The 15835-nt window shown below is 39.4% G+C and overlaps 1 protein-coding gene across 10 annotated transcripts in view; it reads left to right on the top strand.

Annotated features, from left to right (window-relative positions):
• The window catches only part of LOC125452228 (protein eva-1 homolog A), a 301173-nt gene extending 285770 nt beyond the window's left edge, over positions 1-15403 (top strand). For all 10 annotated transcript variants that reach the window (XM_048530393.2, XM_048530389.2, XM_048530390.2 and 7 more), the window contains 2 exons: positions 4448-4609; positions 13718-15403. In XM_048530393.2, the coding sequence (XP_048386350.1) occupies positions 4448-4609; positions 13718-14085 (530 nt within the window). In that variant the 3' untranslated portion in view covers positions 14086-15403. The remainder of the gene's footprint in view (positions 1-4447; positions 4610-13717) is intronic.
• Positions 15404-15835: the final 432 nt, after the last annotated feature.

Below are 15835 nucleotides of genomic sequence, written 5' to 3'. Positions count from 1 at the left end.
ATGCAGCAAAACCCTCCAAAAACTCTAATTTAAATAGATAGCATTTGAGAGTTCAAGGTGCAGGGAAACTGTCCTGCAGAATCCTAAATTTCTTAAGTAGATCCTTCGGAGTTCACGGATTCCGCAGGATCACCATATGCAACTTAGAACCTACACAACATAAATGATTTTTTGGCCAATGAAAATCCAATATCTTTTATATTTTCAATGATTGAGCAGTTTCGCAGGAAGTGGGCACCTGAGCTGCGTTTAGCTAACGGTGTAGCTATTTGGAGAAAGGTATCAAACTTAATCCCAGTCATTTCAGAGAGGCTGTAATGTTCAAACAAAACTTTAATGGAAACAATAAAATGATTATCTTAAGCTAACCCTGTATCATACAATCAATGACATAGTTTGTATTTTATTTGAACAAGACAATTTGGGGCAGCATGGTGGCTCAGTGGTTAGCACTGCTGCCTCACAGCGTCAGGGCCTCATGTTTGATTCCACTCTCGGGCAACTGTCTGTGTGGAGTTTGCACATTCTCCCCGTGTCTGTGCGGGCTTCATCCTCGTGCTCCGGTTTCCTCCCACAGTCCAAAGATGTGCAGGTTAGGTTGATTAGCCATGTTAAATTGCCCATAGTGTTCAGGGATGTGTAGATTAGGTGGGTTACAGGGGGATGGGTCTGGGTGGGATTCTCTGAATGTTGGTGTGGACTTGTTGGGCCAAAGGGCCTGTTTCCACACTGTAGGGATTCTAATACAAATTTCAGCTACTAAGAACAGCGCAGTAGATTGAATATTAAAGAAAAACACATGGGAAAAGAAGAAGGTGGCACAGAAAATTCCTCCCACCCACCTCCTTCAGCCATGTTTGAATATCAAACACAACGAACTCTTAATATGAGATAATAAAATGTGAGGCTGGATGAACACAGCAGGCCCAGCATCATCTCAGGAGCATAAAAGCTGACGTTTCGGGCCTAGACCCTTCATTTGGGCCTCCTTTCAATATAAAGGAGAGAGCAACACTGAGACCGTTGCGGGACTGCGGGAGCTCAAGGTCCTCAAGGCCCCGCTGCTAATGACAATAACAACCAGCCTCTCAAAACACCAGTATCACCTGGTTCTTTGGTCTGTGGTGATGCTAGAGAGTACACAAACATCGAGCGATGAAGGGTCCAGGCCCGAAACATCAGCTTTTGTGCTCCTGAGATGCTGCTGGGCCTGCTGTGTTCATCCAGCCTCACATTTTATTATCTTGGATTCTGCAGCATCTGCAGTTCCCATTATCTCTGATGCACTCTTAATATGGTTGTGCAAGTTCTTCCCACCTGCTTCCTTGTATACCATTTTACAGTGTCGGGGAGAAACCAGTTTGCCAACTTGACCATGGGACGCTCAAATTTCTCATTCGGCCTCCATTGCTGTTTCACACATGGCTAAGGGAGGCCTCTGCCACTTGGATGGCCCAATAGCCATTAGTGTGAAGGGAATCGGGACTTCATTTGTAGTACCCCGTGCACAGGACACTCCGAATCCATACTTCCCCCTTTAACTTTTTCCTCTAGCTTCTCAAACTAAATCCTCCCCATTCCCCAATCAACTCCTCACAGCAGTAGGCTGTCAGCCAGGTCCACCAATATACTGAATCTACCTTGAAGTCTGGCTCCTTAACTTTCACTTCTTTAGGGACTGCCAAGGACTCCAGTATTGGCCACCACTGGAATCTGACATTGCTGTGAGTACAGAACTGATGCCAATCAGATTGGAATCATAAATATTTACAGTGTGAAAAGTTTTATAGTCAGAACATGTGTAAAGATGTAGGTTACTATAATAGATATGCAGTATTGTGAGCACACACATGAGCTCATAATAGCTGTACCTTTCGGGTAATGTAGGAATTAGAGGATAATTGTAATTATGCAAGGTGTAATTGAGATACAATGTGAAGTCAACTCTGTTCCTATTTTTATGTAAAACTAATTAAATATTAATATTTACAGTTAATAGAATTTTCAGAAGTTTGGGAAGTGGAGTTGGATAGGCCATATGATGGGTGAGCAGCTGACAAATCTGAAGCTGGTATTCTATTGTTATCACTGTTATCATGCAATGTATTAAGTTTATAAAAACCACTTCCATTGCAATGAGTTTATATAGGAATTTATGGTGGAAAGGTTGACAGGATATATATGAGGATACATCATCTTAAACCTATAAATAGGTAACCAGAGATCATTGCAGCTTTCAAAGTAACATTCTTTTTAAAATTTTGAACATTGTTGATAATCCATTGTTTAGTTATTTCACTGATAATCCTGTGTCTTTATCACAGACTGCTCAAGCTACATTTTTGAAGATAGTGCATAAATTGGTTTGCAATCTCCAAAATTTAATTTTGTTTGGCACATACAACTCTAAGCAAGTTACTAACAATTGGGTGATTACAAACATTACTGTTCGTTATCAAATTTCACCTGAGAATATTGTATTACCTGTAGTTAGTGGCTTAACTACCTTAGCACAGAGTTTGGCAGTATTCTCCATCTACCATTCTGTGGCTTCCTTGTAACTATCTAGACTCATTATCCAACCCCATCCATAGAGAAGATACTGATAAAATGGTAACGTCACCACACTAACAATCCAGAATCCCAGGCCTGTAAGTGTGAACACTGTCAAATATCATAAAAACCCATTTGAATCAATAATATCCTTTTAGGGAAGGAAATCTGCCATCCCTACCTGGTCTGGTCTACTCGTGACTCCAGACCCACAGCAATGTAGTTGACTCTTAAATGCCTCTCTGCAATTTGTTTATTATCCTTGAGAAGGTGACAGTGAGTAACATTATTGAACTACTGCAGTCCATGGTGAGTAGGTACAACACACTGCTGGTAGGAAGAGAATTCTATGATCTTGCCCCAGTGTGAGTGAAGGAGCAGTGATGTAGTTTCAATTCAGGATGGCATGTGGCTTGGTGGGGCTTTCATACATCTGCTGCCCTTGTCTTTCTAGGTAGTAAGGATTGTGGGTCTTATAGGTAAACTTGCGGGAGGCTAGGTGAGTTGTTGCAGTGTACCTTGTAGATGGTACACACTGCTACTACTATGCATTGGTGCAAGTGGGCTTTTAAGAGTGCTAATCAGTTGGACAACTTTATCTTAGATTGTGTTGAGCTTAGTGAGTATCATTGCAAAAAGACACGTTTTGTAAAAACTTTTTGTTTTGCACTCCAGGATAATTTGCAAGAATACCAATGTAAATGGACAATAATGTTTATACAGCAGAAGAAAAAAAAGTGCTGAATAGTTGGCAAATAGACTCTCTGGCAGAGGCAACACCTGATGAGTGCATGGGGAAATGTTTTGACAAAATGTCATTTTTCAGTAATACTCAAATTCTTGAGTGTTAGTTCTGCACTCATCGAGGCAAGTGGAGAGTATTCCATTTTTTATTGATGATTTTGACACTTTGACAATGATTATCTTTGCTATTCCCCTCAAGTAAAAATCCCCTTTCTCAGCTTTATTAAAACCTTTCATAATTTTAAAGAGCTTTATTTAATCAGGCCTCAGCATTCTCAATTGTGCCATTTGATGGCCTGTTGTCTTCAAGCATTCCAGTGCCTGTGATACACTCGAATGTTGGGAAGCTGGACATGTGGGAAATCCCGTGTTAGGAATTATTGATGCCATTCTGACTACCAGTCTTGTGCAGTCTGAATCGATCTCGTGATATCTCCTGAGAAACAGCATCAGTGTCCTGGCCTAATGCTCAACCCTTCTGCAAACTCTTGCTGTGTTACAATAGGAGTAAATTGGAAGGATTAGAGATCATTGCCTCCATTGTACCTAATTTTATTAAGAACTGAAATGTAGTGAGATTTATTTCAGCTCCTTTGTAACAATCAAATTAAGTGTTTGTTGTTTCAACCACAATCGGGATTTCTTGGCTAACTTGTTTTAGAACATATTAAAATTTAACAGCTGGAGGCAAAGCCTGGGAAGCAGCAGATAACATCTCAATGCTTCTTTTACAGAAGTATTGGCAACCCTGAGCAAAATTCAATTAAATTATTAACATTCCTTATCTATAACTTGAGAGGAAGTTATATCTTGTCTTGGATAAATATAATAAAAGACCCTTTGAAGTAGTAATAAAATGCATCAGCTCAGTCTTTTTGTTACAGCAAAATAGTGAGCAGTGGTTTAATTTGCCTGGTCAAAAGTCTAGAAAAAGTTACTATTACATTGAAATCACACGTGGTGGATTGTTGCTCATAAATACACCTATATATCTATGCTCTTTCACCTATATGATTTTAAGTTATTGTTTGAAGTTTTTTTCGTTAAGTACGTTGTAACTTTATGGTTTTCCAATGGTTAAGAATGTTTTGTAGCATTGAATGCTATTTACTAGGCAGTACTTAACTTGTGTTTTACTGTATTTATGTAGAAGAAAAGAAGAAAGAAAGATCCGCTTCTGATTACCCAATAGATGCCAAACCATTACCAGCCCCAGTGGATAAGATTGACAAGCAACTGGTTGAAACAAGGGGCATTCGGACTGAGATGGCATTATTAAGCAACCTTTTGGAAACCTATACTTATGTCATAGGTAGGTCAATAATTCCATTTTTTATAACTCACTGTAAAAAAAAAACATGGTGGTGGAAGGAACTTTCTTTAAAGATAAAGGGTAACCTAATGTGCTTCATATATAATTATGAAGAAAATGCATGCAGAATTTTTTAAAAAACAGACCCTAGTATTTGAAATCTTTGTCAGAGAATGGGTTCTATGAAGGTTTTTAGTGAGGAGGGAGATGTAGAAACGCAAAGACTCTATGGAAGGCATTGCAGAGATTAAGCCTTACATCAGTTGAAAGTTTTGCTGTCAGTAGTAACATAAACCAATGAAATTTTAAGAAGCACAATCAGAAAAATGAAACCTTAGTGATTGGTGTTGAAATTAGGAGAAATCAGAGCTGCTATGGTCAAGGCTATGCTGTGGTTGCATCTGTATCTTTAGTGTCATGTGTGTGTGTCTATGATGTTTGATCTGCTATTGACACCAGGTATTTCCTCAAGTGTCAGGGTGGCATGTTGCAATTAGATATCAAACATATGTTTTAGAATCTCTTTGAGAAATTGGGCTGCCCTGGACATTGAAATTGCCACATTGGTCCAGTCAGGTTTTCCACATATCAAAATGGCCTTGCAAGTAGATGCCACTGAAGGGATGGCCTTTTTTAAAAAAAGTTTTAATATTGAGTTAGAAGGAACTGAGCGTTCATATTCAGAATCATGCATCTTCAGTGAACAAAAGATATTTGAACCTGATGTATATGTAACAGACTTTATTGATGGACAGTAGTGACCAGCCTAATTGTGCAAAAGAATCAGTTATTTTGATATTTGTGTATTTCCCTCCCTGAAGAAATGATGAAAATCATGTACCTTATACATCATATTTTGCCAACACTTCATTTAGCCCAATATTTCACTCATCGCAATCCTGGAATATCACTCAACCTTTGCTCATCACTGCCACCGACATAGACACAATTGGTGTGCATTTATCATTCACAGCATTGACTCTTGCCAAGTCACTGCCATGCATAGTCCTTGGAGGCCTGCACAGACCAAAGCAAGTTAGCCAATCATTGCTCGAGTTTATCCTCAATACTGCCCAAGAGAGAAAGGAAGTTCATTTATCTATGAATATTAACAAGAAGCTGTCTTCATTGATGAAAGTAGTGATTTGTCCTGGTTCCAGTGTCGTAAGAGGATGAATAAACTTCTGTGCTCTGCCACGGCATTTACCAGTGCCTACACAATGCGTCATACTCCTGTGGGTGTGAGCTAGCATTGGAAGGTTGCCACTGCAAAAGACTGCAGAGTAGGAAGCTGAATGCCAGGCATCTCTGTCGCTACTTTGCAGTTAGCAATGAACGCCAACTGGCACCATAATGGATGCTTTCTCTCAAACATCAGCTAGTGTTCACATTTAAAACCTAAAACTGCCTTCAGCATTCAGCAGCTCATATTGTCCCAGACTACTGATCTTTCATCACAGTTAAGGGAATGTACACAGCTTTTCACCAAAGGCTTGCATGGGACAGGACACAATTACAAAAGATGGCCTTTTGACCTGAGCCCTCCTTGGTCCCCAGCCAGGTTTAGTCTCATCAACCAAAATAGCAGTCTCATTAGGCAGGCTTATTGACTGGTCAGGCTTCACCCCTAACGTTAAGGGCCGAATCTTATCTATCTTTGGCTACATGGGAGTTCTATTGATTTCTTTGGAGAAATTCTTTCTGCGAGGCTGAACGATTTCATGTCGTATTTTCCCAAATGCACCTCACTAACAACTTGCTTTGATCCTATGGTGTCTTTCATGACTGATTCTATCCCCATCTTACCACATGCTATTCCCAGGATAAGTCACCACTTAATGGATGTCTGACAAAAGACCTGTACCCTTGCATCCATGCAATCTTTGAGAGACAGCTGTGCGTACAGCCAAGTGGTGACAATCCTGCGTTGCCTCTCACAAGCAACATAATGGTGTAGCAGTTACAAAGTCATGCTCTCCATTGGACAAAGGGACATGACTGACACTCCCTCATAGAGCCCATTCTCTCAACCACCAGACCACAGAGTATCTACCTGGTCTTTAATGCATCCATCTGAAGACTGAGTCCCTGATTCTCTTTCCACATGGGTATTGGTTAGTTCTGTTGATTGGATGGCTGGTTCATGATGCAGATTGATGCAAACAGCTTGGGTTCAATTTTGGCACTGGCTGAGGTCACCATGAAGATCACCTATCAATTTCACCCCTCACCTGAGGTATGGTGACCATCAGGTTAAACTCACCACCAGTCTTTCTAATGAGAGATCAGGGCTATGGCCCTCTGGCAATTTTACTTTTACTCTTTCCCCAATACCCATTGCTTGCCTGTACCTTGAATTTGTCCATTAGGGGATCAGCACCTGCAGGCACGCATTTGGACAAGTCCAAATATGATAATTTATTGGCAGCCATAAAAAGAGAACATAAAGGAAGTAAACAAGATATGGTTTGCATCCACAATGAGAAACAAAGAATAGTCAAGGTCTATGATTGTCTTCTGCAACTAGCAAGCACGTACTGGATCCCAGTCAGTTCCTGTCTGTCTTGTAGTGTCTGATGCAGGTGAGCTCTGAAATGCTCGGAGAGCTCCTGCCAGCTCAATGTACTTATCCTTCTTCTCAGATGGCTGCTCCTATTCCCTGGTCCTCAGCATCTATTACATTCCTTTTTTGCCTACTCCAATTGTGTACTGCTCAACTGCAGAATACAGCAAGCCAAGATGGTGTAGCATATTCTGTGTGGACTGTACTGGATTCCCTCTCAGTCTACTCCAAGCAGTGGAACTATATCTTCAGTCCTATTGTCTGTTCCACCTTCGCCTTGAACAGAGCATGTGTCCAACTTAGTAAAGATCCCATGCTGGCTAAATATTCAACATCCAAAAAGGACTGCCTATGCACGCCAATCTCCTTCCCATCCCAGACCCACATCAACTATTTTGATTTCTATCATCATACTTACTTACCTGAGTTCTGAGGCAGAAATGATCCCCTAGTTCCAGATAGAACCATTAGAACCTCCATAAATAATGGGGCACTTTTGCCTATCATTCACCTCCTTTAAAGCTGTTGTTGCTAATTTTTGCTCCATTGAGATGACAATATTAGTTGAATTGGCATCAATTACATGGTTCATTCTTCCTTTTGACAATCATTTGATGCTTAAGCATGTTGACACAACATACATTGCACTTGTGTGATGAAATGTTGCTGGAGTTTGCAAACCTATGCCTCATGTATTTGCCACTCTAATTTCCTAATGTCCAACAGATGTGGATTCTGCGCTTTCACCCATCAAAGTCACTGTGACTTTGTTCTCCCAGGGCATTATTCAAGCCATTTGTAAGTTGTATTCCATATTTAGAGAACAGCAAGTAATGTCAGGCATGGCAGCAGTCAGCACTCTGCCTCATTTCCAGGTACAAATGTGCACACGTGCACACCTCATACCACTCGCGCACTTCACTGCCACAATCACAACCCATTTTCACAATATGGACATCCACCACACTGAATTTCGCTTTTAATTCTCCTCGGTGCCACTTGGTCCCAATCATTACACCTTCATGATGCCCACCCTGCTGCTTCACTGCTCCTCTGAGGCCATGATCAAAGCCACTACCAATAACTCCCCTATCTCCTTCAGCCTATCATGCCGTCTGTTGCTGTTCTGCACATCCTCACGCATCCTCCAGTTTTGCTCTGTCACTGTCCTTGTTCCCACCTCCAACAATACCTTTTGTTTCCACCTCCCCCCCCCCCCCCCCCCCCCACCCACCACCCTTCATGCTGGACCCAGTCCCCAGCACTTTTTGCAGCGATTTCTCCCTGCTACCTGTGCAAGATCCCCTTGCACCCTCCTTAATGATCAATGAACGCACCCCGGGATGATGTTTGCCCAGACCTCTGACTAACTTTGACAAGCAACCCATAGGCATGACTGAGAAAACCTTGATAGTTGTTCTTCCAGCTCCTCAACAAATCAGATACAATTCCCCTGACTGCTCTGCCTGGATTCAAAAGTACAGACCGTTGCCCACTCCCTGAAGTGCTGCTAGACCGTTTGCCTGAAGATGAACATCTCAAGCCGATGACTGACCATTACAGTCCCTATATTGTGCATGAACTCTCCCCATGACTGACAGTACCAAGACTCCCAAACAACCATGGTCCCTGCCTTTTCTAGACTGAAGACTACCCCATCCCCTTACAGGCAGCAATGCATTTCCGCATAAGCAGCTGTCACATGCTGCAGGTATTAGATTGACATCTCCTTGTGCTGTGCAGCAAGACACCCATGCTCCCAGACCAATCATTACAGCCAATCCTGGCCAGACTATCTGTCTGTTTGAAAGAACACATCAGTGTAGCATACTGATAACCTTTGGCTCTGGCTGAAGTGCCAGCATTCTAAGGCAGGGTTGCAAGCATGCCATTAGGCTATCATTGTGCAAGTGCTAAGAGACCAAACAAGCAGCCCTGAGATGCAGCCTGATCCAATCCATGAGCTGGGTACCTGTTCCTGTGCAGTAAGAGCCCTGCTGTAGCCTTTCAATGCCAGTTACTGATGCTCTCTGCAATGCAAGACTGTGGTTACTGAATGGCCTGCTGATGGATCAGAGAAATACCACAAGATTCATGAGACAAAAGCCAGTTATCAATATCTGGTGTGCCTGCGGATCATGTTCTGAGATGTTGTTTGATTTTACCCCGGTTCAGAGCTAGTGACAAGCTGAAGTCATTGATACATACATTGGTTTCCATATTGAAATTTTTCAACATAAGGATTATTTGGTGTGTTCAGTACGAAGAAGTAGAATATTAATGAGCTAACAACAACAAAGTTGTTGGAAAAGCTCAGCAGGTCTGGCTGCATCTGTGAAGGAAAAAACAGAGTTCACGTTTTGGGTCCGGTGACCCTTCCTCAGGACAAGCCAGGTTGGGCTGCTTACAAGGTATTTTTTCAAAAGAATGTGAATATATGTTTTCTTCTAAGCAGTTTCCCATATGCTATTTTTGCTGGAGGGTTAATTGATACTGTGCATAGTGTACATTGTATGAATGGGCACAGAAGGGCCATGAGTTGTCATGGAGAATGTGGAGGGTCATTGGTGTTATGAGGGCATTGATTTGGCATGGGGGAAGTTGCATGATGGTGGTAAAGGAATTGGTGGGAGGGGGATTGAAAAATGGAATGAGAGACATGAGGGCTGGAGGTCCTAAAATGTAATTAAGCACATGGGACAGAGGACAGCATTTTAACCAGCCCACCTCAGCATGAAGCTTCCGATCTGCTTTTAGGGGCAGCGGGTCTGACCCTATGCTCTCTACCCAGAGTGAACATTGTGTATAAAGGGTATTTTATACCAAGACGGGTCTGCTGAATAAGTAAACGCCTCAACTTGGACCACCAACCCGTTGTAGTAAAGATATGTCTGTTAACTGTGTTTCTCTCATCAAGGATGCTGCCATGCTTGTGGAGCATTTCCATAATTTTCTATCGTTACTCTGTGTATTGTAGGAAAATTAATTATTAGAGGTTTTTCTGCTTTGGAGGTCAATAAAAGCTTTGGGAATTCTAGGTCTGGAGACATTGAAGAAAATACAAATGCAGTGTTATTTACGGTACCTGTGGTTTGAGGGGATGAATGAGCACAAATCAGGAGAGCTGCTTCTGATGGAAACACAGCTTTTGGGGCTGGTTTATGGTTATGCTTGTAAAATATTTTTGATTATTTTGTTAATTATGTCATAAGTTTAGAAGTTAATATTGGGGTGTGGGGAACTGTCGCAACTTTTATTGGTGCTTTTTGCTAAAATATGTTAACGACGGTTTTGTTTAAAAGTATAATGGCAGTGAAAAAAATAAATTGACAAAATTTTAAATGCCACTGTAACATGCTGAAACTGATCCTTCAAAACAAGACATAGGAGCAGAAATTAGGCCATTCGGCCCATCGGGTCTGCTCTGCCATTCTATCATGGCTGATAAGTTTCTCAACCCCATTCTCCTGCTTTCTCCCCGTAACCCTTGATCCCCTTCATAAGTGATGGCTATAATACAGGTGCCAAATGCATTAAATTTTTGAGGACTTTTATTTGCATTTAAAATTATTCTAATATTATTGGTGATGATTAGACTGCTAATGTGTTGAACACACTAAATAGTGCAAAAGCTGCAATAACACCCATCTTCTGTTAGCCTAGGGTTCTTCAGGGTGATCTTCGTCAAATTTACATCTGCAGACCCAGTGGAAAAGATACAGACAGGTGGCGAGGATGTTGTACTGAATTCCTGCCTGTCAAAACCCTTCCCCTCCCACCCCCATCTCCCCATTCTATCATTTCAACTCAGATCATGGTTCTTTTGTTCCCTCAGTCAGGTGGAGACCTACTTTACATTCAAAAGTCATAATAACTAAAATACTTGAGAGGCCTGCAAAGGGCCAGACATTACAGCAAGCCCTGGAGTTTCACATTAGTGAGGCATAAGGCTAGGCAATCAACAGTATGCTCAGTCTGTAGTAGTATTTTAACAAATGGATGTTGGCTATAACAGTGCCTGGATTTTTCAGTAGTCAGTGGAGACCCTGCTCCCTTGAACAATCAAGAAGAAACAAAAGAATGTTGAATACAGCTTGTCTAACTATTTCATAATTATTAAGATATTCAATATGCAATGTATAATAAATATTGTGTAATAAAACAGAAAAAGGTGTACTTTTTATTTTAGTGCCAATGTCACACAAGAACCTTAAGACTAAATTTTATACAAAAGTATTGCTTAATATAGAACAGAAATGTCCATCTGCAAGCAGTAGTTAATAATTAAATATCCTGTTTTGTCAAGCTGCGTACCTTGTTGAATTATAAACTGATTATATCTAACCATATGTTAGTGGATATTTATCTGTATTATAATGTTTTTCTCTCTCTCCAAAGTCAACCTTGTAAATAGAACTTAGAAATAAAAGATAGGTAACTACGGATTGATTCCCCATTTTGAACAGTTGTCTGATGACAGGGTATCCATTTAGGAAAAAAAACTTCAGATGTGTAACTTTTATAAGGAGTTTTGCAGGCCTGAAAGTTTTTGTTGGTAGTTCTTTTTATTCCAACAAATTGGTTTTTGAAGCATGTCATTCATTAGTCATGAAAACAAATGTTGGAGTTTTAATCTAGTTAATTTTCCTGCATAAATAAAGCTGGAAAAAAGATGAAGCCTGAAATATGCACTAAGAGTCACTTAAAGTTAATGTTTATTTGTAGTCTTGTTATTTCATTAGAAGGTGCTATGCCTTTTACTGCTGCTCGGCTTGGACAGCCAGCAAGAGTACAGTTAGAAACAACGGGTGGAAAGCTGTAAATGCCCTCCCACTGACATCTGACCTCTTCCATCTCCATGTATTAACCAGGCGCTTTAATCAATTTCACATGGTAACTGAATGAAAGCAAATCTGTTGGACAATTTACAAATAGCTGGGCTAAGCAAGCCTTTACATCACAAAATTTGCTAGGGTTTGATCTGTAGCTTCAGCAAGAAAATCAAGTAATATAAATGAAACAAATTTGAACTTAAAATGACCACTTACAGGAAATACTGATGTATTTAAATATGTTCAATTATATTTTCTTACATATGAACTTTGTTGTATCTTAAAACAAAAGTAACTGAATATGCTTCCTCAGTTTCAATTTCTATGTCTTGTGGTACTTGAGGATTATGTTGGCTACAGGCAATAGAATAAATTTAGGCTCAAGAAGTTAAAGTTTAACAAGGCAGCATGGCAGGACACTTGGCTACAAAGAGGAGAATTTCATTTTGATTGATGAATTATTATATGTGTTAAACATTAACCACTACCAATAATGAAACTGAAGTTTATCTGTAGAAACCTACCCTATCACTTAGGTTACCATTGATTTAAATGAAAGGATAATTTGAAAATATTCATAACAACAGTGAGTCAATAAATTTGTCAACAAGAGTGACAGCATGGGCTTCAGTGAATGGCCAAATAAGTAAAAGTTTTATCTGACCAACAACTTGAAGGGTACATAAGCCTTTTGGCAAACATGGAAGGGTTGGCGCCAATTGAAGCTCACAATTAAGAAGTATAGACTGACTTTTGAACCGTTAAGAAGTTATTACTTTTTTGTATTAAACACTGGAATTTATATTATGCTGCTGAAAATGATAGGAATTCCTGGGCTGCTTGAATTAGGTCAGCTTCGATGAGGGCTCAGGAAGAATGGAGAGTGGAATTTTAATGAACATTAAAATTAAAAGAATTCAAAGATACACACTTTAACAGTTATTTTGAAGACCATTAACAGAAAATAGTTGTTATTTCTCAACTATTATCAATCAGAAGACATTTTAACAAAATGTTTAGAAGGGCATTTGGGAGTACTAGAAACATTTCTGTTATTACATTAGCGAAACAAATACAACTGTAGAACATGGAAAACAGGGGGGACACGATCTAATCATTGCAGGTAGCTGGGCTTTTAACCCTCAGAGTATTGGTACCTGATGAGATGATATTTATATTGGTTCCCATTGTATAAGAAATGGATGTAGTCCTGAAAGATTCAATTAGCTTTTGATGTAGTTCCTTGTATCTACATATATGTTACAATCTCAGGCACTGCCTTGTCTGGAATAGTACTGAGCAATTTGGTTACAAACTATTGCATGTTTCTGTTAGTGTGTAATTCTGCAAGTGACCCCAATATGTTGGTGTGTGAGCCCTTTCTCCCATCAGGTCACAGAACATGTTGCAGTGAAGATACCATGAGCACGTCTATTAAAGTTATTTAGTGTACTAGCTGTGATGCTTAACACAAAACAGAATGATATGAATATAAATATATGCATTGCTGTCATGAATAATGCAGTTTCATTGCTCCTATTGAGAAGTGTGGGACTGGACTATCATGTCCTTCTGGTGAACTGAAAAAGAAAATTTGTGTGTGGTTCATGATTGATGCAGGAAAGAAGGATGGGCACACATACATTTAAGGAGGTTACAATATGTTTCTAAATGAAACAATTGTATAACAAATCAATTCTGTTTCCTTTACAGACAATCCTGAGAAAACTGCTTTGTATTTTGTGTCTGGTGTGTGTATTGGACTGATTTTAACACTGTGCGCTCTGGTCGTGCGGATATCCTGCCGGACAGATTTTAAAAAGTCAGGGGTAAAAAATGCAGTTGATGGGGATAGTAACGATGACGATGACAGTGATGATGATAACTCTGATACTACCTCTGATCTATCTGCAAGGCGGCATCGCCGTTTTGAGAGAACTTTAAATATGAATGTTTTTACCTCGGCTGAAGAATTGGAACGGGCGCAGAGATTGGAAGAGAGAGAACGGATAATTCGGGAGATTTGGATGAATGGCCAGCCAGATATTCCTGCCACAAGAAGTTTGAATCGCTATTACTAATATGTTATCTGGATCCAAAGTGATGATATGGTAATGAAATGAAAGACATGATGGTGCTTTTGGCATCCAATGGTTATATGTGACTGGAGCTATAGTTATCCTCAGCTCTGGGTGCACTTGCAGGTAATAATGGAATAAAGAACTTTAATTTCACTAAGCATTTGAAAGAACTTCAAGTATTAAAATCAATTTGTTCTCCTTAATATCTGAAGAATGAATTGTTACCATATCCACTGAATAATCTCATCCTTAATTCATTAAGGAATTTACCTTTTATTTAACAAATTTGTAGATCTATTCTCCAGTGGCAAAACTGAACTGGTGCCTCAGGGATAAAATCCTGCTATTTTATTTGTTAAAGTTTAATTGAGAGTTTTCATATTTTTCAGGATGCATCACTGATTACACACAATATTTGGGAGAAAGGAAAAGTCTCAAAGAAGTTAATTAGTAATTTTAAGAGAAAAATTCATGCAAGTGCCTTTGCCTTTCCAACTTGTTTAATGTGGTAATTGGAAAGTCCTGCAGCCAACATTTTATTATATTGAAAACATTATAAATTACAAAATCAGGATGCATGAATGTAATGTACCGAAGCTTGTTTGACCAAAACCAAAACCATTATCTTTTCTTGGATAATTTACAATGTGAAACAAATGTCACTCTAATTCTGAATGTTGTCATTCTTCTTGGATCTCAGCATTGAGATAGTCGGGACCTTTGACAAGATGCTGAAAAATAATCAAATCAGTTTGCCCAGTTTTCTTAGCATTTGTTTGAGTTTCTTTTTAGTCCCATGTTATCCATGTGGTAATATAAAGAAATACTGCATATGTTAGATGTCTTATAAAAAAGCAGAAATGTTCAAGAAATCAAACTGTTTTTCCTACTTGCTTTGTATTTCTGGTATTTTCTATTAGTGGTATGAGTCACACTGATACTTCAGTTTACTTAATGAAGTTTTGTAAGGCAATTTATGCTCAGTTTTTTTGACATGCAGGCGAACTGAGCATATAGTCATGCAGTTTGATTTTATTTGTTACTGCTATAGAACTTGGCTCCAATTTTTTTTAAGAAATGAGAAAATCTATTTCATCTAATTGTGACTAGAATCTCTCTTTGACATTCCACTAAAGATTTTTATATGTTCAGAAACTCAAACCACAAAACCATGACAAAATACTTGATATTTTACTATGTAAAAAAAGTTGTAATTTTAAAACACAAAAGAACACTATTAAAGCTATAAAAATACAAATTGTTCTCCAACTTATGTGCATCTGTATGTTTTTGTAATAAATTGGCTGTTGAAACACTTGGTGCTGTTTTTAAATTTAGTTTATTGCCACAACTCTGGAATATGTTACGGTGTGCTATCTGACAATCAAAACGACCCTTTGGCTCGGTAGTCGCTTCCTACTTATGATTCAAGAGGTGAGATATTTAAATTTACCTCCAAAATCTATCAATGAATTGAAGAATGCATGTTATATGTACAATGCACTGAAATTCTATTTTGTACTTGAAGTGATAGGACCAGAATCGGGAACTTAATTAGGCAGTCGGTGAATCCTTCACAGTATGAGAAATGATGTTAGTTTTATGTCCTGATTCAGGGTCAAACAGCCGACAAATGCTTTAAGGGTCGAATGATTACACCTGTATTTTGGGCCTAAGTTGGAGATATGTGTTAGGTTGAGGCACAGATTTGAGTCTAAATGCAATGTTTCTTGCTTTTTGTCTGCAAGGG

Source organism: Stegostoma tigrinum, chromosome 4 (assembly GCF_030684315.1).
Source record: "Stegostoma tigrinum isolate sSteTig4 chromosome 4, sSteTig4.hap1, whole genome shotgun sequence".
Taxonomy (NCBI): Eukaryota; Metazoa; Chordata; class Chondrichthyes; order Orectolobiformes; family Stegostomatidae; genus Stegostoma; species Stegostoma tigrinum.
Note: the sequence above shows the minus strand (reverse complement) of the source record. Positions and strands in the feature narration are given on the sequence as shown.